The sequence below is a fragment of the Hyperolius riggenbachi genome, chromosome 2, assembly GCF_040937935.1.
Source record: "Hyperolius riggenbachi isolate aHypRig1 chromosome 2, aHypRig1.pri, whole genome shotgun sequence".
Lineage (NCBI taxonomy): Eukaryota > Metazoa > Chordata > Amphibia > Anura > Hyperoliidae > Hyperolius > Hyperolius riggenbachi.
Genome location: NC_090647.1, coordinates 440,492,470 through 440,517,830, shown reverse-complemented (window position 1 = coordinate 440,517,830; position 25,361 = coordinate 440,492,470). Strand labels below are relative to the sequence as shown.

At 43.1% G+C, this 25,361-nt stretch overlaps 1 protein-coding gene across 5 annotated transcripts in view; it reads left to right on the top strand.

The window, feature by feature from the left end:
• Positions 1-25,361, top strand: part of LOC137546932 (SH3 domain-containing kinase-binding protein 1-like) — a 516,647-nt gene that overhangs the window by 368,249 nt on the left and 123,037 nt on the right. Inside the window, exon 1 of one of the 5 annotated variants that reach the window (XM_068269996.1) lies at positions 11,763-11,834. The exons of 3 other annotated variants lie outside the window; for them this stretch is intronic. Coding sequence is in view for 1 of the 2 variants with exons in the window: in XM_068269994.1 (XP_068126095.1) it covers positions 11,991-12,002 (12 nt within the window). In the remaining variant the exon portion in view is untranslated. Of the gene's footprint in view, positions 1-11,762; positions 11,835-11,917; positions 12,003-25,361 lie in introns of those variants that run through there. One more of the 5 variants, XM_068269994.1, reaches the window with a different exon arrangement.

Sequence of the window (25,361 nt, the reverse complement as noted above, 5' to 3'; positions counted from 1 at the left end):
TAATGAGATCTATCACCTTTAGCGAAGGTGTCTTCCCATAATCAGTGGTGTTCTGGTCAATTTTATTACTCTGCTTATATTATTGGTGATTAATAAAGTATTTTGTATTTTTATAATACCTTTTCTCCTCCATATCTTTGTTTACAATTTGTCTTACTAGAGTCTTAGACTCAGGAGGAGACTCCACTATTTGAAAGTTATTATTTTTTTTACCTTCTTGTCTCGGCGTACCTACTTTTACCCCTTGAATGGATATGTTTCCATTCACGTGTCTGATGAAAGGCTCTAATGTTAAGATGAATATTAAGGGTGATAGAGGACAACCTTGGCGTGTACCGTTTTTAAGAGGAAAAAAATTAGAGAGACATCCATTCACTTTTATCTGTGCTCTTGGATTAGCATACAGTGACATGATCTTTTGTTTCAAATTGTCCCCCACCTCAATGTAATTCAAAGTTTCTTCCATAAAGTCCTATGCTACTCTGCCGAAGGCCTTCTCCGCATCAACTGAGAGGAGAAGACCCTCGACTTTTCGCTGTGTCATATATTCTATCAGGGTAATGGCTTTGGTTGTATTGTAAGAGGGTATAACTTGTATCAAGCGGTTTGCAATAACTTTGCTGAACAATTTTGTGTCCACATTAAGTAAGGAGATGAGTCTGTAATCGGTACAATTTGTGTCATCTTTCCCTTTTTTGGGTATTATCGTAATATGCGCCGCTTGCATCTCTGTCGGTAGTGGTTTGTCGTCAGGCTGTTTCCTGTAGCGTGGATCGGGGGGTTGGCTCTAGAGCTACACAGCCGCACTAGCGGCTATGCAGAGTGCGCAGCCGCTGCCAGCGCCGGCGGCCATCTTTATGCAGGCAGGAGAGCCCAACCCTGGCCGTGGGGTCATGAGCCGTTCGGGGGGGCTATGAGCGGCGGGACCCGGCGGAACAGCACGGAGGGTGCGGACGGCGTACTTCGTGTCCTCCAAAGTTATGCAGGTATCTAACTTTTTTTTTATTTTTTTTGGAACATTTGGCCTCGGAAGTCCTTTAAGGCAAGCCTAGTTTGGTAATAAGAGAAAAGTCCACCTGTAAAGGGAAAACTGTTAGTGGATTGCGTAATCATGTACTACTCACTAGCGTTCAACGGTAGTAATCACGTAACATTGAAAAGAAGATGAAGTAGCTTTTCTGTATAATCTTTCCATATACAGTATTATATATGTCTAGCAGTTCTATTCGATCTGCTCTCTGTATCCCTAGTGGATCTTTAAATACTAGGCCTAGTTTGTAGAAGTAGAAGGGCGATGACATAGTCCATGCCTGCACTGAGGCCTTAATCTTCGGCATAATGTTAATGCAGGTGTTAATAAAAGTAGCATCGGTTGTGCACTAGCCCCAAAAGTTGCATGGTAAAAAGCGAGAAAAAAAGAGAACAAGAGTCAAAAAGTTCAAGTATGCCGAGTAGGTTATCAACTGTGACTGCCGTCAGGGTTTTCAAAGTGTGAATCAACATAGAAAAATAAGTACTTAGCTTTCTTCCTGGGAAGTATGTGCTGAGGAATCATCTGATGTATGAGGGCTTCTCTGCTTGTCTTTGTTGTAAGGAGTCCCCATGTTTACTCGTCCCCTTCTTTGCCTGTTTTTAGCTCTGTTCTGACTAGGTTCTCCCGTTGATGGCCATGGTGCTGAAATGCCAAACTGGAGCTTCCATTCTTTCAGGTCAGGGACTTTAATTTGAAGTGCATCACAGAAAGACTCCAGCTCCTCCGGTGTTTGCAGCGTGTACCAACGGTCCTGAAAAGAGGCACTCAAACCAAAGGGGAATCGCCATTTATATATGATTTCCTTATCTTTCACTAGTTTTAGCAGAGGTTTAAGGGCCCATCTTTGTGTAATAGGAGATAAGTCCTGAAATATGGTCACTTCAGCTTCATTAAAGAAAATCTTCTCTTGATTTCTCGCAGCCTTAACAATTTCTTCCTTAAGGGCAAATGAGGCTAGACAACATATTACGTCTCTTGGAGCGTCTGCATCACCACCTCTTTGCTTCAGGGCTCTATGCAGTCGCACGAATTCTATGGCGGAATTTGCCTCCCTCTCTAGTAGGTTATTGAACAGTGAATGTAATGCCTCCGTGAGTTGCACAGGCTGAATTGATTCGGGAAGGCCTTTTATTCTGAGATTATTCCTCCTGCCCAGATTATCTAAATCTTCCATAATACGAAAGGCTTGCTGTAGTTGGTAGTCCTGTTTAGTGGACTGTTTCTTCAGCCGTTTAATGTCTCCTGCTTGGGCCACTTTGGCTGTTAGTGTTTGTATGTCGCCCCATACTGAATCGACGGCCGCCTGAAATGCGTTTTTTAGTTCTCCTGCTACACCAGTTAAGTCCCCAAGAGGCAGTACCTTGACAGGTGGTTGAGATCCATCGGTATCTCCCCTGGCCATTTCTCCAGCTGCCATTAGATCTCTGAGCGTGCTCTCTGGATCCGGCGCCATCTTGCTTCTTGTAATATCTCCGGTAGCAGCTTTCTGCTGTTTGAAGATTTTGGGGATACCTCTCTGCGACTGCTTCGGTGAGGTCTCTTTCTGCCTTCCAGCTTGCTTCCCCTGCTTTTCCTTCTCCTTTACCATCGCCAAAAGACAGTTTCTGCTGCTAAATTATAGCGAAAGGCACTTGTCTCCCTGGAGCACTCCTTCTAAGCAGCCATCCTTGTTGGCTTCCGGTCACGCCCCGCCCAGACTACTGTTATTGATTACAGATATATATAACACTGACATCTTCCATAGCACTTAAAGGATAACTGTAAGCTATAAAAAAAAGAGTTTCACTTAACTGGAGCTTCTACCGGCTCCCTGCAGACGTCCTGTGCCCGTGCTGGGACAAAACGATCCTTTGGTCCATCGCCGCAGCTCACTTCCATTTTCTGCGACTTTAATGTCAAGCCCAGTTAGGCGCAGTACTAGTGAAGTCACTAACTGTCCCTCAGAGGAGCTCACAGACTAATCCCACCATAGCCATAGTCTCATGAGCCTAAGGCCAATTTTTAGGGAGAACCAATTATCTGTACAGCTTTAGGATGTGGAAGAAAACTGAAGTGCCTAGAGAAAATCCACACACATGGTGAGAACATACTAACTCCATGCAGATATGAACCATGGATTCCAGTGCTGAAAGGGGAGAATGCCATCTATTATACCAAGAACAACTTACAGTGTAAATATAACAAAGGTAAGCCTGGTGAATAGACATAAAGAACTATGATATTTCATCTGGAATTTCACTGTGTTGTGGCCACACTGTGATTCCATCAATTAAACTGATGTAGCTACACAGTGTGATGGGAGATCTGGACAGAAGATGATGAGGTCACAGGGTAGCTAATAAGCTAGGTACACACATTGGATAAAAGTCTTTGGAAAACGTAAGATCAAAGACCAATGTAACCACGTCCATGTAGTATGAGAGCAAAATGTATTCATATGATATCTGGAGATCTCATACACACCTTGTTTAATGGACAGTCATCTACAGATCAGATCTACCGGGATAGATCTGAAAGACTGAAAAATAAATATCTTTGGTCTGGCTCTTTTGAGGTCTTTTGTGAACTTTTTAAAGCTGCATACCCACCTGTCGATTTTCCCAACGACTGGAGATTTTCAAATGACGTCGCAAGCAGGGACGGAATGGGGGCGGGGGGGGGGGGGGGGGGGTTCAAGCGGGTATCTTGCCCCAGGCGCAGTTTGTTAAGAAGGCAGCAAAATTTGGATGGGGAATGGCAGTTTAGGCGCCAAAACCTGACCTTGCCCCAGGCGCAACTTGGTCTACATCCGCTTCTGGTCGCAAGGTGGGTACAGGCGCACGATCACGAACATTGCCTAGTGTCGCGCCGATGACGACGGACCGACACGGCGCATCGGATCTTTTAGATCCCTTACGACACAGCGCAAAGCACCGCGGTGAGTACGAAGCCTTACAAAGATTATCTGCAGACTTGATCTTTGATCGCTCACTTTTCAAAGATTTATCTTGTGTGTACCCTGCTTTAGTATTCAAAATCTGTTGGCCCCCATACTACATAGAGGCGGTCAAATTGGTCTTTGATCTTTCATTTTCCACAAATGTTCACTTATAGCTGAATTATTGCAGATTTCCTTGTTTTAAGAAGGCAAATACACCAAGCTTTGCTTTTTTTAGTAGGAGGGCTTTTTGGTCCCTTTTATCCCCCTATACATTCCTAGTAGTTTGGGTCACCCTGAGCTGCTTGGTTACTCTGTTGTACTGGTCCAAGCCCTATCTCATACAGCCTTATCAATCCCTGCCATGTACTGATGAGGACCAAAAGTCCGAAACAGGCTGTCTACATGTGGGTTTGATATGGCTGTGTAAAATTTAAAGCTATAGGCTTGCTATACACCAGCGGTTCTGGATGCTTGCTTGACTTACCAAGGGCGAAAAGGGATAATTTGCATATTCAGTAGTAGTGCATTGTGGGTAACCACAAATGTTCACTTATAGCTGAATTATTGCACCCTGAGCTGCTTGGTTACTCTGTTATCTGATGTGTGTACCCAGCTTTTAGGACCCACTTTTATGATGTTGACTCAGGGCTTTAAATCACAGTTTCTCCTAAAACTTGTGTGTGGTCAGGACAAAGATTCTTAGAGCATGGAGGAGTAAAGATGTTTCATAGGTCATCATTACTATGTGTGGGAGCTGACTACACATAAAGGCCAGCTAATTTGTGTGTATGTTTGTGTGACCATCAAATCTTCATACTTAGATCCTTAACCAAAATAACAGTTAAGGCCCATACACACGCTCAACAAAAGTCTTTTAAATGCACAGTTTACAAACAACTTTTGTTGTTGAAACAAACCAAAAATGTTGTTTGCTATTGTTCAAACAACTGATAAGACACAACTCAAGTCAATCCAACAGTTGGATTGACTTGTGCTACGTCTTATTAGTTGTTTGAACAATAACAAACAACTTTTTTGGTTTGTTTCAACAACAAAAGTTGTTTGTAAACTGTGCATTTAAAAGACTTTTGTTGAGCGTGTATATGGGCCTTTAGGTTCCCACAAAAGTCCTAGTGGAGTTAGGTCTTTACAATTGTTATATCTCTGTTATACCTCATTAGTTTATTTGATCCCCAGTTTAATACTCTGCTCATATATCAGCCAGTGGAATGAGCAGTATGGACCGCATGAATATTTTTAGCTACTGGAATTTTTAGATCTTATAAAAATAAGCTCCAATTGATATGGCTAAGAGACTGGCATTATTCATGTATATAAAAGCATTATAAAAAGGTACAGATATTTCTTTCAGAGCAGTTTCCCATTTGGCTTCCTGGGAAAACAGTGGCAGTGTCTATAGGAAATAAGCCCTCCATTGTCATACTGGCAGCATTATATTATTGGCTGTCCTCTCTGGGAAAGAGCAGGAAGCCTGTTGCGTGAGATTGTTTCCTATAATAGCCCTAATGTTACCTTTCAAGTCCACTGTTTTCATTTATTGCAGGAAACCTGATCTATTTATGTGTCAAGCTTACAGTACATTTACGAGGTAGCATCTTTTTTCATTCTCATATTCAGGATTTCAGGGCATGGAACGCTACCTTTAAGATGAAACTCCCACTTGACAATTTTAGTAAAAAAAGATCACAAATTAAGTTGAATGCTTTTTTGTGTAGGAAAAACAAACATTCCCTTGGATGCAAATGAACATAATGTTGGTGGTCATTGTAACTGACCATCAGAGTTTATTTGGTGAATCTGCTCATAATTCTTACAATGTAGCACTAACTACATTTTTTTGTTAATAGACATGCATGGTGTAATCCCACTATACATTATTATGCCTCTACTAGTTCATTCTGCCTTTTCCTTTGGGTCTTTTTGTCTGCATGGGAGCCGCCATCTTGCTGCTGAGGTCAGCACAGCATTTAAATACAGTGACTTTTCTTTGGTCTGTGTAGAGACTTGACGTTTTAATATGTAGATGTGTGTCACTAGAATCGGCCCTGCTTACTAGACACAAAGATTGAGAGCCTGCCTTTATCCTTCATCTGCAGACTTGCCCTTATTCACTGCAGAACAATGTCTGCAGAAACAGGGCCTATTTACCCCATATCAGGCAGCAGACTGGAGGTGTGTCAGTGCAGCAGTGAGTTTTTCCATTTACCACTGGGTTGGTTGCTGTGGTTACAGGATGTTCTCTCGATATTAAGCTGGGAAAGAACATTTGTTCTGATGATGATAGATCTTTTGGGCAGTGGACAAATGGCCAGAACTCGTGATATTTAGTGTTTTAGCTGACCAAAGTGTAATAGCTATGGTTTTCTAAAGTCACAAGGGTGGAGTTTCTAATCAGTTCAGTACTTTTTAATTTTTTTTATAATTCCATCAGTGCAGAACGAGTGTGAGCAAGGTAATTGTAGGTGCATAGCCATGGGCTGCAGTGGCATCAAATGAGTCAGTGGAAAAGAACGTACATGTGTTCGCTTGCCGTATTGCGAACTGCCACAGCAGACCGTTAAACAATGGTGGGGAAGGGGGGCTGCTGCTTTACACAAATTAGACTCTCTGTCAAAATGATGGCTCTGAGCAATTATTTGCCGATGATTATCCAGTGTGTGGATAAGACTTGAAGGACAGTTATCGCAAAAATATTGTTACATTTTAAATACATATATATAAGATGTGCATTTCTCCCAGATTAAAATGCACTATGAATTACTTTTCTCCTACATTCCTGAGATTTACAATAGGTAGAGAACATCTGACCAATCTGGTTTGGACTAGTCCATCTTCTCATGGAAGATTCTCATGGATAGTGTAATGGTTAAGGGCTCTGCCTCTGACACATGTGAACTGGGTTCGAATCTTGTCTCTTCCTGTTCAGTAAGCCAGCAACTATTCAGTAAGGAGTTATTGGGCGAGTCTCCCTTGGGGCTTGTTCACACTATGATCGTTTGCATATTTTTTTAAGCACTGGGGATTTTAGAAATCGCCCTAAAAGCGCTTGTGGAATGATGAGTGTTCACATATGAGCAGTTTGTTTCCGATCTGCTTCCAAAAGCGCTGCCTGTGCCATTTTCTGAGCGCTTTGGCTCAATGTGCATAGGGGCAGGGGCGTGTCTGGGTAATGTAGAGCCTATGGCAAACACTGAAATTGCCCCTCCCACACACACACGCCTTGGTTAGAGCCCCTTTCCCCTCTGAAAACAGCATCCTTTCTGTTGTACATGTGTTATGGTTGCCTGTGTTTTTTTGATTTTTGATATTGCAGAAGGAGATATTTCTCCTTAATTCCTCTCTGACCTTTTTTCCAACACTAAAGGTGCCCATACATGGTACAATTTTTTTCAAATTTTTTCGATTAAATGATTTAGTTTGATTATTCCGTTAGATCGAATATAAAGATTTTTCCAGCATGTCCAATCACATTTTTCTTGAAAAACAGGATAATCGTTAGAATTTCTTGATCGAAAAAAAATATTTTCAACTTTCATTCGGAAAATCGAACATTTTTATTGTATCGTGTATGGGCACCATAAGCCAAGTGAGCTCTACATACGTAAATTAAGTAGCCATATTCCCCCAGATAACAAAAATAATCTGATCTGAGGGATGAGTGGTGGGGAGGCACAGGGCAGGCATGGGGACACAGCGCAGGGTCAGGCATGGTGCCCATGGTGCTGTGGCACCCATGGCACAACAAGCCATGCCTGCACCCCTCTAGATACGCCTTTGCATAGGGAAATCGCTAAGCGCTTTAAAAAGCGCTTTGCATAGCGATTTCCCGAGCGCTTTTAAGAATAAATACATTGTATTTATTTTTTTCCGGGTCAAAGAGTTCACTTCCTGACTGATGTCAGGAAGTGAAAATCTCAATCGCTCATCAAAAGCACTTAGAAAATAACTTACACAAAATCGCCCAATGCACAGAAAACGCCGGGAAATTGTGCACAAAAACGATCAGTGCTTGTGATTTATAATGTGAACAAAGCCTAACACTGCTACTGCCTACTGAGCGTGCCCTAGTGGCTGCAGCTCTGGCGCTTTGAGTCCGCCAGGATAAAAGAGCGATATGTTATTTGTCTTGTCTTTGTCTATCTCCTTTATTAAATTGTAACGCAAAAAGATGGGCAAAGGCCTCTGATATGAAACGCTCCCCAACTAGAGTAGCGTTTCCCATCGGGGACCTCCACTGTCTAATTTTCTGCATTGGAAATATTTTGCAAGAAATGTGTTAAGCCTGTGCCCATCTTTTTGTTCTACAACTGTGGATATACAGTGGGTTGCAAAAGTATTCGGCCCCCTTGAAGTTTTCCACATTTTGTCACATTACTGCCACAAACATGCATCAATTTTATTGGAATTCCACGTGAAAGACCAATACAAAGTGGTGTACATGTGAGAAGTGGATCGAAAATCATACATCATTCCAAACATTTTTTACAAATAAATAACTGCAAAGTGGGGTGTGTGTAATTATTCGGCCCCCTGAGTCAATACTTTGTAGAACCACCTTTTGCTGCAATTACAGCTGCCAGTCTTTTAGGGTATGTCTCTACCAGCTTTGCACATCTAGAGACTGAAATCCTTGCCCACTCTTCTTTGCAAAACAGCTCCAGCCCAGTCAGATTAGATGGACAGCGCTTGTGAACAGCAGTTTTCAGATCTTGCCACAGATTCTCGATTGGATTTAGATCTGGACTTTGCCTGGGCCATTCTAACACATAGATATGTTTTGTTTTAAACTATTCCATTGTTGCCCTGGCTTTATGTTTAGTGTCATTGTCCTGCTGGAAGGTGAACCTCCACCCCAGTCTCAAGTCTTTTGCAGTCTCCAAGAGGTTTTCTTCCAAGTTTGCCCTGTATTTGGCTCCATCCATCTTCCCATCAACTCTGACCAGCTTCTCTGTCCCTGCTGAAGAGAAGCATGATGCTGCCACCACCATATTTGACAGTGGGGATGGTGTGTTCAGAGTGATGTGCAGTGTTAGTTTTCCGCCACACAAAGCGTTTTGCATTTTGGCCAAAAAGTTCCATTTTGGTCTCATCTGACCAGAGCACCTTCTTCCACATGGTTGCTGTGTCCCCCACATGGCTTGTGGCACACTGCAAATGGGACTTCTTATGCTTTTTGTTAACAATGCCTTTCTTCTTGCCACTCTTCCATAAAGGCCAACTTTGTACAGTGCATGACTAATAGTTGTCCTATGGACACATTCCCCCACCTGAGCTGTAGATCTCTGCAGGTCGTCCAGAGTCACCATGGGCCTCTTGACTGCATTTCTGATCAGCGCTCTCCTTGTTCGGCCAGTGAGTTTAGGTGGATGGCCTTGTCTTGGTAGGTTTACAGTTGTGCCATACTCCTTCCATTTCTGAATGATCGCTTGAACAGTGCTCCGTGGGATGTTCAAGGCTTTGGAAATCTTTTTGTAGCCCAAGCCTGCTTTAAATTTCTCAATAACTTGATCCCTGACCTGTCTTGTGTGTTCTTTGGACTGCACGGTGTTGTTGCTCCCAATATTCTCTTAGACAACCTCTGAGGCCCTCACAGAGCAGCTGTATTTGTACTGACATTAGATTACACACAGGTGCACTCTATTTAGTCATTAGCACTCATCAGGCAATGTCTATAGGCAACTGACTGCATTTAGATCAAAGGGGGATAATTACTTATGCACACCCCACTTTGCAGTTATTTATTTGTAAAAAATGTTTGGAGTCATGTATGATTCTTGTTCCACTTCTCATGTGTACATCACTTTGTGTTGGTCTTTCATGTGGAATTCCAATAAAATTGATTCATGTTTGTGGCAGTAATGTGACAAAATGTGGAAAACCTCAAGGGGGCCGAATACTTTTGCAACCCACTGTATGTTCCTGGATGTGATGGTTGCATGGCTGATTATAGACATGATGGCATTTTTTAATGATGAACCATGGATTTGCTGAGTGCAAGTCGTCTGTCTCACTTAGTGTACTTTTATAAAGAATAAAGGAGATTCAATAAGGAAAGGATCTATACAAAGATAACAGCCAGCCTCCCTACTCATTTGCACACTCTTTTGGCAGTTGGACAGAGCCCTTTAGTAGGTGGTTTTGACTTTTGAGAATAAAGAAAAAAAAAACTGAAAATCCCACAGGAGAAGATGGACTAGTCTAAAACCTGTCAGATCTGTAATATTTTACTGCCTATTGTAGCTACAGGAACATAGATGAAAAGTAATTGATATTACATTTTAATCTGAGAGAAATGGACTTTTTATACGTACCGTATGCAGTGGCGTTCCTACTGTAGGGCGCAGGGGGGGCGTGGCGCACCAGGTTACAGACAGCTAGGAAGTGTCGCCATGACCCCCCACAGCAGCAGAGCAGGAGGGGGAAGCAGCGCTAGAAGGAAGGTCAGTGGGGGCAGCGGTGGGGAGGGGGGACATATCCCCCCCCTCCCTCACCTGGGACCTCTCCTTCTGCCTCTCTCCCCCTCCATAGATTACCGGGTGCAGGGGCGGAGAGGAGGCATGCGGAGAATTACTCACCACTTCCGCGTTCCAAGCGCTGACAGCGTCATGTCGTCACAGATCTCCGCCTTCAATGCCGCCCACTGTGCTTCCTGATTGGAAGCACAGTGGGCGGCATTGAAGGCGGAAATCTGTGACGACATGACGCTGTCAGCGCTTGGAACGCGGAAGTGGTGAGTAATTCTCTGCATGCCTCCTTGCCGCCCCTGCACTTGCCGCCAGTAATCTATGGAGGGGGAGAGAGGCAGAAGGAGGGGTCCCAGGTGAGGAAGCGGGGGGGGGGGGGGATATGTCCCCTCTCCCCACCGCTGCCCCTCCTTCTAGCGCTGATTCCCCCCTCCTGGGGCATCTATACTGGGGGCAACTGTACTAGCTATACTGGGGGCAACTAAACTAGCTATACTGGGAGCAACTATACTGGGGGCAACTATACTAGCTATACTGGGGGCAACTATACTGGGGGCAACTAAACTAGCTATACTGGGGGCAACTATACTAGCTATACTGGGGACAACTATAATAGCTATACTGGGGGCAACTATACTAGCTATACTGGGGGCAACTATACTAGCTATACTGGGGGCAACTACACTAGCTTCACTGGGGGCAACTATACTAGCTTCACTGGGGGCAGCTATACTGGGGAAACTGTACTAGCTATACTGGGGGCAACTATACTAGCAATACTGGGGCAACTATACTAGCTAATACTTTAAATTACAGTTAGCTCCGCCCTCATCCGGTCATGACCACGCTATTTTTTTTCCACGAAGCAGGTTGTGGCCACGCCCATTTTTTTTAGGGGGGGTCTTTTAATACCCAGCACCGGGTGCCAAATGCCCTAGGTACGTCACTGACCGTATGTATAAGAATACACATGCATTTTAAATGTACAATTTTTTATGATAGTGGCCCTTTTACATTGAGACATTAGATTGAATGTGTTTAATATGAATGTATATTTGTCATACTCAGTGTGATAGTTTGCTGTCGTATCCATTCTGGTATACAATAAATGAAAAAGTGCAGGATTTCATACAGGATACCAGTAGGAAAGTTGTCAGCCGTCTCTGTGAATAGCACACCCATTTTCAAACTGCAAAATGAAACTCCAGCCATTGATGTAGTGATATTGCAGAGTCTTCCTACTCTGACTGCAGAGCTGTTCCTGCTGCATCACTGCTCACACAAGCCAACATCACAGAGTGCCTTTTGGGAGCGAAGGAGGGAAAAGAGTGGAAAGCCACAGCATCAAGTCTCCCAACTGGTGAACAGCTCCAAGCTTCCTGTGTAATAAACAAATGTAAGCTTTGTTTTCCTGCAAGCTCATTTGGCCCTAAGTGTGACTCAGTATTAGGCTGTGTCTGTCAGGCTTTGTGTATTTAGCTGCTTAAAGGAAGTGGGAGGATTTTGGGTGCTGACTTCTTGGACACTTTTACACAGCAAGGACTTTTGCACAATGGGAGATGAGGTATTTAATTGTTTAATATTTGTATTTATTCTAATATATACAACATATGATGTGGCAGGAAAGCTCTGCTCGGGAAACAGGGAGGAAAAAAAAGACACAGGACTTCATTCATCTGAGTGAATTCTCGCTCTGTTCTGAGGATCCACAGAAAGTTTCTGGCTTGTGGAGAGTGAGGATCTTCATCAGAGAAAGATGATTGCTGTGTTACTGATTACTGTGTGAAGCCTTCTCCTGTCCTGGAATATGAGGCACATTTCATTTTATAAGACTGCATTTCCAGATGTTTTCCATCTTTTCCTCATTTAGGTTTTCTCCCCGTGAGATCCCTCATGAAGGAAGCAGGGAGATGTGTAGCTTCTTTCCTATAATCAAGTTGTGCCCATTTTATGTTTTTCTGCATTCAAAATATGGTTTGTGAGAAACTTTTCTGCAGAAATGTTCCTCTGGACGGGGAGATGTTTGTTGTTATCAGACTTGAATGTTTCTGATTATGCTTGGTTTATGATTATACTACTTTATGTTTCAATAGTATACTTGCTTAAAATACCCTAAAATGAATGTTATGAGTCTCTGCAAGGTACCTATATGACTGATTTTGCTTTTGTTGTAAAATACAAGCTTATTCCCCACAATATCGCCATAACAGAATGAGCCAGCGTCGGCCCGTACAACTATATTCAGGGCATTATTGATTGGGGCCTCATCGATAATACTAAACCACAGTTGTAACTATGCCCAGCAAGGATGCAGCTGCGTGCGCATGCCAGGAATGCTGCCTACTGCGCTCACGCGGTGGGCAGGCTTTGGGTTGTGGGGCTCTGTGGCTGGTGCTATGTGCGATTATATTGAGAATGGCAGGTTAGGGCTCTGCGGCAGTTGTGGTGTACGATTCTTTTGAGAATCACAGGTTTACTGTTTTTTTAAATCATTTTAAATGCACGTTAAATGCGTGTTAAGCTTTTGTTTGTGTGGCATTGGTGTGTGATTTAGGATATGTGTTTATATTGTCTGATCAGTTAAAGCTGCTAGATTTAGTGATATGCAGTAAAGGTGCATTCACACTATATCCACATTGCAGAATAATTCTGTATGTCGCTCACTGCCCACACAACTCTGTACACTGTATATTGTCTTGTCACTTAACTGTCCCTCAGAGGGGTGCACATTCTAATCCCTACCATAGTCATATGCTATATCGTGTAGTGTATGTATCATAGACTAGGGCCAATTTTAGGGGGAAGCTGATAAACTTACCAGTATGTTATTGGAATGACACAGACTCCGTGCACATAATGCCCTGGCAGGGATTTGAACCAGGGAGGCGAGAGTGCTAACCACTACACCACCCTATGGGCTGCAACCCGCTAGGAATCGCTGCGTCACTTTCAACTCGCTCCTGCACTGTGTGCCTAGGGTGATTGCGATCACAATTGGCTCTGTTTAGAGCTGTACAGCACTTCCGATAAATGTTTCATCTTTTTTAAATAAACTTTATTATACCAGGTGTCCCAATTTCTAGCTTCCCTTCTTAGCTCCGGGCCCTAAAGCAAGCGGTCATAGGTGCTTCTCTAAGACCAATCAGAGAAGTGCTTGGGAACGCTTCTGCTAGGGGGCGGGGCTATGGACGGAAGCCGGACATTGGGACACCCAGTAAGTATCATTAACTTTATTTAAAATTAAGATTGCTCGGCCCTCAAATTGATGCTAAATCGCTTTTCAAAGCGATTTTGCAGTTCTTCTATACTTAGCATTGAGGGCAAACACGCTCAAAATGCTGCATATCCTGCAATTGTGGTTAGCCCTAATCACAATCGCACTAGTGGGTTCAGCCCGAATTAAACACATTGGCAAAGCGTTGTTTGAAATCGCTGGTATTTGTTGGCGATCCAAAAATGCTGCCAAAAATGCTCTAGTGGGTCCCAGCCCTGCGGGTCTGTTTACATCTATCTGCATGCAGGCGTTGCATTGATGTGTACAGAATAATATGTGCAGTGACCACTGCAGTTCATGCACCTGAGTGCGTTATGCAACACGCACAGTGTGACTACAACCTAATAGTGTGTGGCTCATAGGACTGTCATGGCATGCTGGGACTTGTAGTTCCACTGCACATTGATATCTTGATCAGAATGTCATAAGAAGGCTGTTAAGGATTAGGATTATGCCATGTACATAATTTCTCTATTTTAACAAAAAAAACTTTAAAAAGACAAATATTTGCTTCCCAGACCTCAAAAATGCTTCAGGAATGAGCTTCATCCCAGAATACAGCATGTGTGCTTGAGATTGCCTTCCCAATATCATCTTGCCACAAGGGGCAACGAGTGTGTCCACACCAGGCATGAGTTAGTCTTCCTGCTAATAGGCTTAATAAGGAGAAATAATGTAAATACTACATGTAGCTTTTGTTTATGTAAGGGCCTATTGACACGCATGGGTACCCAGTAAGGCCTATTCATACCCATTGGTACATCTGCCGATCTGTGAAGGAGCAACTGCCATTCTGTATAATGCAGCCCTGCATGTTGCTACCCACTGATCCTTTGCCATTATCACCGGCGCTGTTGGTCCCCACCCCACAAACATTTGTTGCCCTGATACTCCTTCCCTTGCCCCAAACCACTTCAGTGCCAAATTGCTGCTTCCCCAGATATGGTATATAGGCCTATCTTGTAAACCAGCGGGGCCGGGAGGCAGCAACTTAGCAAAGAGGTAGCTCAAGGGGTCCCCTCTCTACCCTAAAAAATTTGGTTTGTGTAGGAGGCCTAACATCTATGAAAAATCAGGCTGAGCGTGCATGAGATGAGACAACAGCACTCTGTAACACAAGCAGACCCTGCAAACCATCTTTAAAGCTCTCGCAGGAGCTCGCCATTGGTCCACAGTCTGGACCAATGAGAATCCCCCATGAGGAGAATTTTCATTGGTCTGTTAAACTGACCATAATAATCCTCCTGAAGGAGGATTTTTATTGGTTCAGACCGTGGACCAATAAGAAGCCGTTGCGGGAGCTTCAAAGATACTTCGCTGTGGGGGACCTAGTATTACAAAGGCAACACAATACCAGTGAGGGGGGCAGATGTTTGCCTCCTACATTATCGAACCAACCTACATTCTTATGATTTTTATGTCCCCCTCCCTAACCCTAATCTTAAGTCTTTAGCCTATGCATGTAGGCTGATTCGATACGCCAGCAGAAATGATGGCTCACCAGCCGGTAGTGACCGTCTGAGCTGCTGGGGTGGGGAGCATTGGCCAGGAGCAGATTCATTCATCTAATGAGATCAAAGGAGAGGGGAGACGAAAGACTAATGATAAGTAAGTTGACTGAATTTATTGATGAAAAACAGAAGAATACAGAAGAAGTTTTTTCTCTTTTAATAAAGTTTAAGTGTGCTTATTACACTAAATAGATATAGGGTCAAAAGTGACCTTCTATACCGAATTACCTGCAAGGGATCAGACCTCTTCTGGGAATGCCTTATTAAACCTAAGCCCCCATGATATGGACAAGGGATCTGTAGGAGAGGGGTAGGATTTGTCACCCCTCTCTTCAAGTGGAAGCGCTCTCCTGCAGAGCCCCATATCATGTACCATGTGGGCTAGTATGGCGGACCCCCAGGCAGATTGACTGGCTATACCAGCCAACATTGGTGAGAAGGGGTTAATGAAAGCTTGGAAAAGGGTTTGGGAGAAAGCTACATTTTTTTTATTGAAAAAGATATTGCCATGCAACAAAATCGTGAGTCCATAGAGGAGACAAATTAGCTCTAATGCAGTTCCAAACACATCTGGCCCACGAAAAACATATTCTGCCCAGCAATGTAACGAGGCCCCAAGGATCCCAAGAAAAAATTCCGTAGAGCCCTCTAACCCCGTCCTTCTCTATTGCCCCATGCGTGCAGCTCAGAGGCACACATGTCCGAAAAGCCCCCCTGCTTTGTTTTCTTATGCACTCAAAGTACAGCAGCTTTCACCGAAGTTTTCTAACAGAAAAGAGAGTGTCAAAGTTTGCTGCCAATCACTGGACTTATACTGGTGTTACTGGTGTTAAAAATGTGTATCAAAAGCTCTTGCTCTATGCACCTAATGATTCGTGTAGCAAGGTTGGAGTTTATGGTCTGTACTAAAAAAAAAGTACTGTTGCCATTGTTACAGAAAAATTCAACTTCAGGTTACTGATAATTTGGTAAATATTTAGCAGCAAATTAAAATGGAAATAATTATTTTTAATCATTATATTAGAAAAAGGCTTGTGCAGCACTGATCTGTGATCTGTAACAAACGTTGGATAGGCAGCTGCGGTGAACAGCGCTACCACCGCAGCTGCTTCCAGCTCCCTGCCTAGCAATCTATCCGTGCCTCAGGCATCTAGCACGCCGAGGACGGGTCTGTCAGCCGCACATAGGGTTGCATTGTCGCGTGTGTGCGCGCACAGACAGGACCTTTATGCGGGTAGGAGGCGCGTCAGCTGACCGGCCGGTCGGCTGACGTCAGAGGAGACGCTCGCCGCTCCTCATTGGCTGATAGGAGGGGGCGTGCCGGAGGGGTCTCCTCTGCTTCAAAAGCCTAGCTGAATCACTCGCAACTTGTCTGCTGTTGCGAATACTTGGTGTTAGCGCTCAGACCTTAGATAGTTCCGGTGTGATTTGAACCGGGAGGAAACCGGGGATTTCACACAAGGTAGGAATTGTTTGATAGCCTTAAAGATTATTCATTACTGTGTTATTATCTGTGCATGACCCTGGCTCGTTCTGACTACTCTTCTGCTCAGTGATTCTGTACCTCTGCCCATCTGATCTTGCTGCCGACTCTGCCTGTTTATACTTTCCTGTCTCTGCCTTACGATTTTGTACTGCATCTGTCTGTCTGTTGCCAACCCGATCTGTCTGACCACTCTACTCTCACCAGAGGGCCCTTGACTCTGGTGAGGGGCGCTGTACTGTTAGTACCCACCAGCTCCTCTGGTGAGGTATAGCTAAACCTATCAGTACTACTGTTGCACCAATCACTATATTGCTATTTGCTGTCACATAAGCCTTCTGATATACTTGTATTATAGGTGATTCTGCAGATCAACATATAATCAGGTATATATCTGCATTATAGGTGATACTGCAGATCGCCTAATAATCAGAATTCTGTTCCTTGCTGACACAAATCGTTACAAATGATCTTACTAATTTTATAATGAAGGTGGAGTCTTCCTTTGATCGTGTGATTCTACTCCAATTAGCTGTTTTATAGCATGTCCTTCTTACTTTTTTCATGCTATTTACTTGACAGTTTGGTGTCAATTCACCAGAGAGGATTTACTAAGAGAAAAAAGGTAGGTAGTTTATCTCATGAGGTATTTTAACACGCTGGAGTCAATTCACCAGTGTGAGAGGACAGAGAGAAAAGTGTTGGATAGCAGGGGATAATGGAGAGATATGCATGAGGAAAGTGTGAGAAAGCAGAGAGTTAGGTAATCGGTATTAATGATTTACATGGGATACTTTTCCTCTCTGTAAGCTTGAAAGTGAAGCATTGTGGGTAGGAGGCGGAGTTTTACCACTACGTGACCAGAGTATTCCCGCCTTTTACTGCCGGATCATATCATAAATCATATCACGAGTGAGTCTGAACTTCTTCACCACCTCTGTCTCAGTAAAATTATCAAGAACTGTTCTCAACACGAAAAATACGAGGGGCTATTAAACAGACCTTCCTCCTGCGCCTTCGTCTCCTCATAATAGAAGCAAGCTCTAAGGCCTAGTGCACACCAGAGCGGTTCTGCTGTGGTTTGCGATCCGCTTGCGGCTGCGGATACGCTTGGGTAATGTATTTCAATGGGCTGGTGCACACCAGAGCGGGAGGCGTTTTGCAGAAACGCATACTCCCGGGCTGCTGCAGATTTTGGATTGCGGAGGCGTTTCTGCTCAATGTTAAGTATAGGAAAAATGCAAACCGCTCTGAAAAACGGCACTTCAGAGCGGTTTGCCAGGCGGTTTTTGTTACAGTAGCTGTTCAGTAACAGCTTTACTGTAACAATACATGAAATCTACTACACCAAAAACGCTTCACAAAACCGCAAAATGCTAGCTGAAACGTTACAGAAAAAGAAGAAAAAGCGTTTCAAAATCTGCTAGCATTTTGCGGATCTGCTAGCGGTTTTTGGTGTGCACCAGGCCTAACAGAGTAAGCTCAAAAGGCTCCATCTTCCACAGCAGCAGCTGCTGTGTGAAAACCACGATATCTCCAGGTTCATTCAGGGGATAAAGAGATGAAAAAATAATGAATGGCCACACCCCCTTTCTTCCCTGGTGAATTGTGATTTGGAGAAAAACTAACTACTAACTATTACTTATTTATCTCATACTTCTCTCACATTTATCTCTTGCATTTCTCTCTGTCGATATTTTCCCCTATACTTCTGGAGAATTGCTATTTGGAGATATCACAGGAGGTAAATTACCTCCCAAGAGATAAATAGGTTGGTAACCTCTGGTGAATTGACGCCTTTGTCTTAAGTGCAATGCCATCAATTTATCATAGTACTATAACATAGAGAGAGGCCTCCTGCAGAACCACTAATCACAGCAGTGCAAGCCACTATACAATACATAAAAGAGCTATGAGTCTGCTAATATAAATGCCAGTGTTCTCATGCATTAATAAAATATAAGCTATTTGGCATTCTGTTAATACATTCTGTATAGCAGGTTAATATTGTTGATGTTGCTTGCCTGCGGTGCTGTTCCCAAGGACTATTGATAGGATCTCTGTTACGTGTGGGCTTATCGCTCTCTGAAAAAGTTGTCGTGTATGATGAGATGAATGTATATTTGTGAACAGAACTATCTGGAGTGTTTGCAGAAGATTTAATAGGATCCTGCATCTTCATAGTTAAAGACTAATTCCATTAAGTTTAATACGATTGAATAAGAGTACCAGTACCTTCTGTGATGCCTATCAAAAGATTTGCTCTTCAGAAGTTACCCATTGAAAACTTATTTAACACCCCTAGATGGTCTGTATAGGCACATCTTTGACTAGTTCCCCTGGGAATTGGTCAGAGTGCCACAAATACGTTATTGAGAGACAGTTGAGTGTAAAGTTGCATCTCATTGTTGACACATGTGGGGACAGCATATCAAACTCACTATAGTGAGCTAAATGTATGCCAAGATACAATAGGACAGTAGCACAATTATAAGCTATGAGAACATTTCTGACAAGTTCCTGTTGGATATGTTCAGAGGGTCCGTTTGTGGCAACGGTGCCGACAAGGAGGACACACGAAGCCTCTGAACTATTCAGGTGCTTCCATCTACCTAGGTAAGTATCTAATCTTTTTTTTTTCAGGCAGGTTGAGTTCGCTTTGAAATCTTTGTTGTCTCAGGTGGATGATGACAGTTTTCAATGTTTAACAGCTCCCATCTGAAAGTGTTTACCAATGTGTTACCTGTTCTGTACTTTCAGAAATGTTTATCTTCCATGCAAGAGTTTTATGATGTAATTAGTTATCAGTGAGAGATCACTACCGAATCAAGTCCAACTGCAGATGAGGTGTCATAGCCCTGGATTACTAAGTGTCCATTTCCACTACTGTATATGTGGCTGTCACTGTTTTTCTGCATGCAAAAATGAATTGGATCACACAGTTTGCGTAGTTTATGAAATCACCAACTCTGGTTCCAGGTATCCAAAACTGCTCCGACTCCGACGCTTCGACTTCAACTTCTTAGTCTAATACTTACAAGGGCTGTGGAGTTTGTACAAAAATCATCTGACGCCGACTTTAACTCCGACTCCTCAGTTTATGAAACCTCTGACTCCGACTCCAGGTACTCAAATAGCTCAGACTCCTCAACTCAAACTTCACAGCCCTGGTAAAATCAATGGGCTGTGCCCATGCAATGAGTTTTCTCATGTTCTTCCTTCACACAGAACCTATTTGTAATATAGAGACCACCTGTGCTGTACTTACCAACACAAAATTCCATTGGCATTTGCTGCAGTATGTTTATTTATTCCTAATAAGCTTCTGCATTGGACCAAGGTTTGTGGAGGGTTTTCTGTATGTTCTAGTTGATCATGTACCATGGTTGTAGGTATGGAAATAGGACATGGAGGTTTGTGCTCTTCTGGCTTGTCTGCAGTTATTGAATTTGGCTAATGGTTGTAGCCTAGTTCCAGCACTATATGTGTAGCTATACTCAGTATAGAATCATACCAAGTAAAATAGAAGGCCAACAAGTCTTTCAGTGCCACAATCCCTCCAGATCAGCCTTATTGCGCTGTAGCACAAATGTCTGCAAAATGACTTGTCCATTTATGTTGTGCCAACATTTTTTTTTCTTTTTAGTTTATTAATATATAACATAAACCTGTTTTACGGCTATGAATCTACAGAACAGTGATAGCAGCAGCTGGTTGTTTTTAGCCCTAAATACTGATGAATTGTTTAAACTGTGCCTGAATAAGAGACGTGTACATTCTTCTCTGAAGCATGATTAGCCACATACCTTTACTTTGTCTCTGTGATTTCTAATCTGATGTTGTGTGGAGCAAAATGGTAACCAATCCACGTGGGTAGATATTAATGCCACATCTGATAGTATATGGCTACCTTAAAGGTTTTATTTATTTTTGCTCAACTATTATCAGCTGCAAGGCTTTTAATATTCTGTAATGTGTGTGCCCAATCAGCTCCTAGTCAGAGTGTGGTTAATAGATTTGCCAGGCCGGCAGCTCAATGTGTCCCCCACAGTCAGATGAGAAACACGCTAGGATTCACCTTCTGTCCCCCCACCTGAAATCTGACTAGCCATTGTACTGGTGCAGAGGACTGGCAATCACCTTACCAGGGGGTGAAGAAGGGGACATGGCAGGGGTGGAGTGTCCAAACACCAGGACTCACCAGGGCTGAGAAGAGACTCTTTAATGAGAGCGTTCTGTGATGCTGAGGTGGCAAGGCTGTATAGTACACAGTATAGTATACAGCCTTGCTATCTGTTTGTTGCCATGCAAACATGGCTGGCATTAACACTTTAGCAGACAATTTACTTAGAGGCTTGCTAGTGCTCCAGGGCAATTCATTTTATTTCTTATTTGTTATATTTCCTTGCTTCTAATTAGTACTGCTGTAATGCATGATATGTATGGCAACTTGTCACCAGGGGGTAGTGTGAGACAATATCAGAGGACTTCTGCTTTCAGTTTCTATATTTCTGCTAGTAGAGAGAGAACAAAGCATTCCAAGAATTTACAGCATAACGAGTTCTGCCAACTGAGGTCAAGAGCAGTGCACTTATCTCACATGAGGTAACTCTATTGAAGCTGCTAATGGGTTAAATACAGTACACTGTGAAACCAGATAGGTTCCCTTTCAGGGACTCTAAATATGGAAACTTCATTGTAAAAACACAATGTCAGTGTCAAGGATCACCATTTGTGTAAGAGGAAGACCTGTAATGAGAGATTTGTGTTTCACTTATTTGCCTTCATCCAGCTTGTGTACTGGTAGATGGATCCATTGGACATCTTACTTTTACATGGCTTGGACACACCTCCATCTTTATGGGATAACAAAGAGAGATACCTTTTAGACACATTTCTATCACACCCATTGTCATGCATGACACTATAAATTCATGAGCAAATGCCCATATTCATAATTCAAAACAAGTTGGCTACTTTTCCTTCATATCCCCATTTGTAAATAGGCAACATAAAAATACTAGTATAGAGGATGGGAATAAAGATTACAGGTACTCGAGCACATTTTTAGAATGGAAATATGTATATTTTTATACATATCAGTACATAAGTCCTGAAAGAAGGACAAATGAAGAAAGAAGCACAGAGGAATTCAGTTCCAAAAGGATTGTTTCTCAAACAAAAGTACATTTGGGAGCTATTATTATTATTATTATTTAGTATTTATATAGCGCCGACATATTACGCAGCGCTGTACAATATGCAGAATGGCAGAAGTGTAACAGGACCCATGTACACCACTCATGCCGTTTACTGTACACTATAAACCTTGAAGAGTTACTGATTTAATTTAGATATTTTTCCGCAAAAGCAGATTGAGTTTATTGATGGTTTTAATTACTAACCACAGCCTACAAATTACATGCCTGAAATTTCTGTAATGAGAAACACCCACAACAACTAGAACATGTACTCAACAGTCAAACACATTCCTGAGAGCTCTGAATAGGAAAGCTGAGGCATACTAAACAGGTGAATGCAATCAGATTAATCTTATTAACAGTGATTAGGAGCTGTAATCGCACGCCTGTACCCACATCTTCAGATCGCAGAAACGATCGCATCATTCAAAAATCACCAGTCTTCCAAAAAAATCGCTGTAAAAATCAGGTAATGGGTAAGACCATTTATAGTTCAGTATTCTATATACACTCTTTTTTTCTTCCTGTCCAGAACCATATTACAGTGATTGCACTTTGCTCCCCCCTTGTTTTTGTGCAAGTCTATGGAGAGTTTACGATCATGAGCAAATGGGCTGAAGCCTGGTCTGGCAGTCCTCCAGTGCAGGTCTTTTACATTATTTAGGATATACTGATCTGATATATCTGAAGGCTGTTTTAACGGTTGTAAGAGACTTCTGTACACCCTGCTCTTGATTCCAGTAAATGTATTAATTGTCTGATTTTGTTTGATTTTGCTTCAGGATATTGTAGTAGCAAATTAAAAAAGCACTGTAGTGACATACTGTATAGTAGATTGAGCACAGTTTCAAGCGGTAGGAGCACCAATGAACCTGAAGGTGTGCCTAGACCCCTGCCCCAGTGCCTCTTGGGGCCCTCTGTAGTCAACAATGCAATCGGGTCGGCACCACCAAAGTAGTATAAAGCTCTTTTATTCCATGAAGCAGTGACAGACGCTGTTTCGGGCTATGTAGCCCTTTCTCAAACTGCTAGTAACAAAGTGCACACAAACCTAGCCACCTTATATACACCCACAAAAAGGGGTCGGAAACACTAAAAACGGACCTGATGGGAAACAGATAAACACTTACCACGTGTAACAACGTGTCCATACGTAGTATGCTGTAGTGAGCATAACATCATGCGGGTCAAAGGAACCAGCTGACGCCCCGCACCACGAGCACACATCCAATTGCAACTCAGGTGCGCAATGACGTCAGACGCCGCTCCCGCAGCCAATCGCGGAGAGCGCAACCCCACCGTCCAGCCAACATGGCTGTGGGCAGATACAAGCCACGCCCATCGACGTAGAGAGGAATCATATGTTAATGGGAGTAATCACTCCCCACAGAGTCCGCCCTCCGCAGCGTGCGCGGAGAAAACATATAGTCAATATGCAACAAAGCTTAACGCGACCAATCAGCTTACGCTACTCAAGCAATGCATGCCAAAAGCCTGAGTCCATCACAAAGCCTCACCACGCCCCCGTTGCCAGATAAACAGAGCAACATACGGGGTTAATCAGTTCACAGGCGTAGACCCAATACATTAAGGCAGTGTAAGTTACATTGATCCGCACATGTACATGCACACACAGCATTGTAACAATGTATTAAATATAAAAATTACTTACAGTAATCTCCCATCTGATCCGTATAGCAATATTCTAAAAACATCAGAGCTACTGTGAGACAATCTATAAATAAATACAGAAGAAAACATGAAATGGTTACACCAGACACCCATACACAGGGAGATCAAATGCAGCCTCTTTGCGCAGTAATGCTTTATCCCTGTCTGCACCTCTCCAATTAGAAGGAATACTATCAATTACAGTCACTCTCAGCTGGGAAACTGAATGTTTATGCTCATGAAAGTGATCTGCTACAGCTAAAGGACAGGATAAATTACGAATGTTGGAGTTATGAGACGCTACTCTGTCCTTCAATCGCTGGGTGGTCTTACCTATATAGGCGAGACCACATGGACATTTTAACATGTATATTACATATGTAGAATCACAATTATATAATCCATAAATCTTGAGTGGGGCACACAGAGAGGGATGTGAAAAAGTATCTCCCCTTATGACATTATTGCACATGTGGCAATTGAGGCAGGGGTACATACCCCGACGTGTGGTATTTGGGCCTTTGTTCTTAGTTATTTTAGTACTAATTTTGTCACGAACAGTTGGTGCTCTCTGAAATGACATTAGTGGTGGGTACCGAAATTCTGGAACCGATGGGAGTCCGTCCCTGAGAGTATGCCAATGCCTGCGAATGATCTGTGAGATCCCTTCGCTGCAGACATTGAAAGTGGAGACAAACGGTAATCTTGGGCCAATCCTCCTGGTACCTCCTCCTGTCCTTGGTTTGAGGCTGTGATCGGGATAACCACGTGCCTTGAATTTGTCCATCATCTCACGCCCACGCGCATGCCTCATTTGGTCACTACTGACTATTCTATTAACATGGGATAATTGGCTGCATGGAATGCTGTCCTTGGTGCTCTTGGGGTGAAAACTATTATAGTGAAGAACAGAATTCCAATCTGTCTGCTTAACATACAGATCAGTACTCACACCCAAGTCACCAATGGACACCAAAACGTCCAAAAAAGGGACACTTGTTCTGTCAGCATGTACCGTGAGGCGCACGTGGGCGCAAGACGCATGGAGCTGGGATATGAACTCATGCAGCTCGTTCAGTGGCCCCCTCCACACGCAAAAGATGTTGTCAATAAATCTCCACCAGCATAAAGCATGCTGGTGGAACAATGTATTAGTATAAACAAAGGCCTCTTCAAAGAGGCCCATGAAGAGATTTGCATAGGAGGGGGCCACATTCGAGCCCATCGCTGTGCCACGTCGTTGTAGATAATACGCCCCTGAAAAAGAAAAGTAGTTAAATTTCAACACTATTTCTAAAAGAGCAATAGCAAACCGGCGTTGTTCCAACGTGAGATCTGTACACGCCATTAAGTACCAATCAACCGCCTCTACACCTCCATCGTGTGGGATGGAGGTGTAGAGGCTCTCAACATCCATTGTCACCAAAAAGATGTCCTCATTAGCAACAGATAACCCTCGCAACTTTTCCAAAAACATGGACGTATCCTTAAGATATGATGGAATATTTTGCACAATCGGCTGTAACAGGCCATCAAGAAACTTGGCGAGGGGTACAAAGATAGACCCAATACCCGCCACAATGGGTCTCCCAGGTGGCCTGTCAAGTCTCTTGTGGATCTTTGGCAAAATGTACAATTGAGGGGTAATGGGGTGATCCTCCCTAAGAAATCGAAACAAACCCAAATCAATAAGACCTTTTTGCAATGCTTCATTTAATACTAAATCTATCTTGTTGCGTATCATATTGATGGGATCAAATGCAATGGGTTCATAAACAGCTAG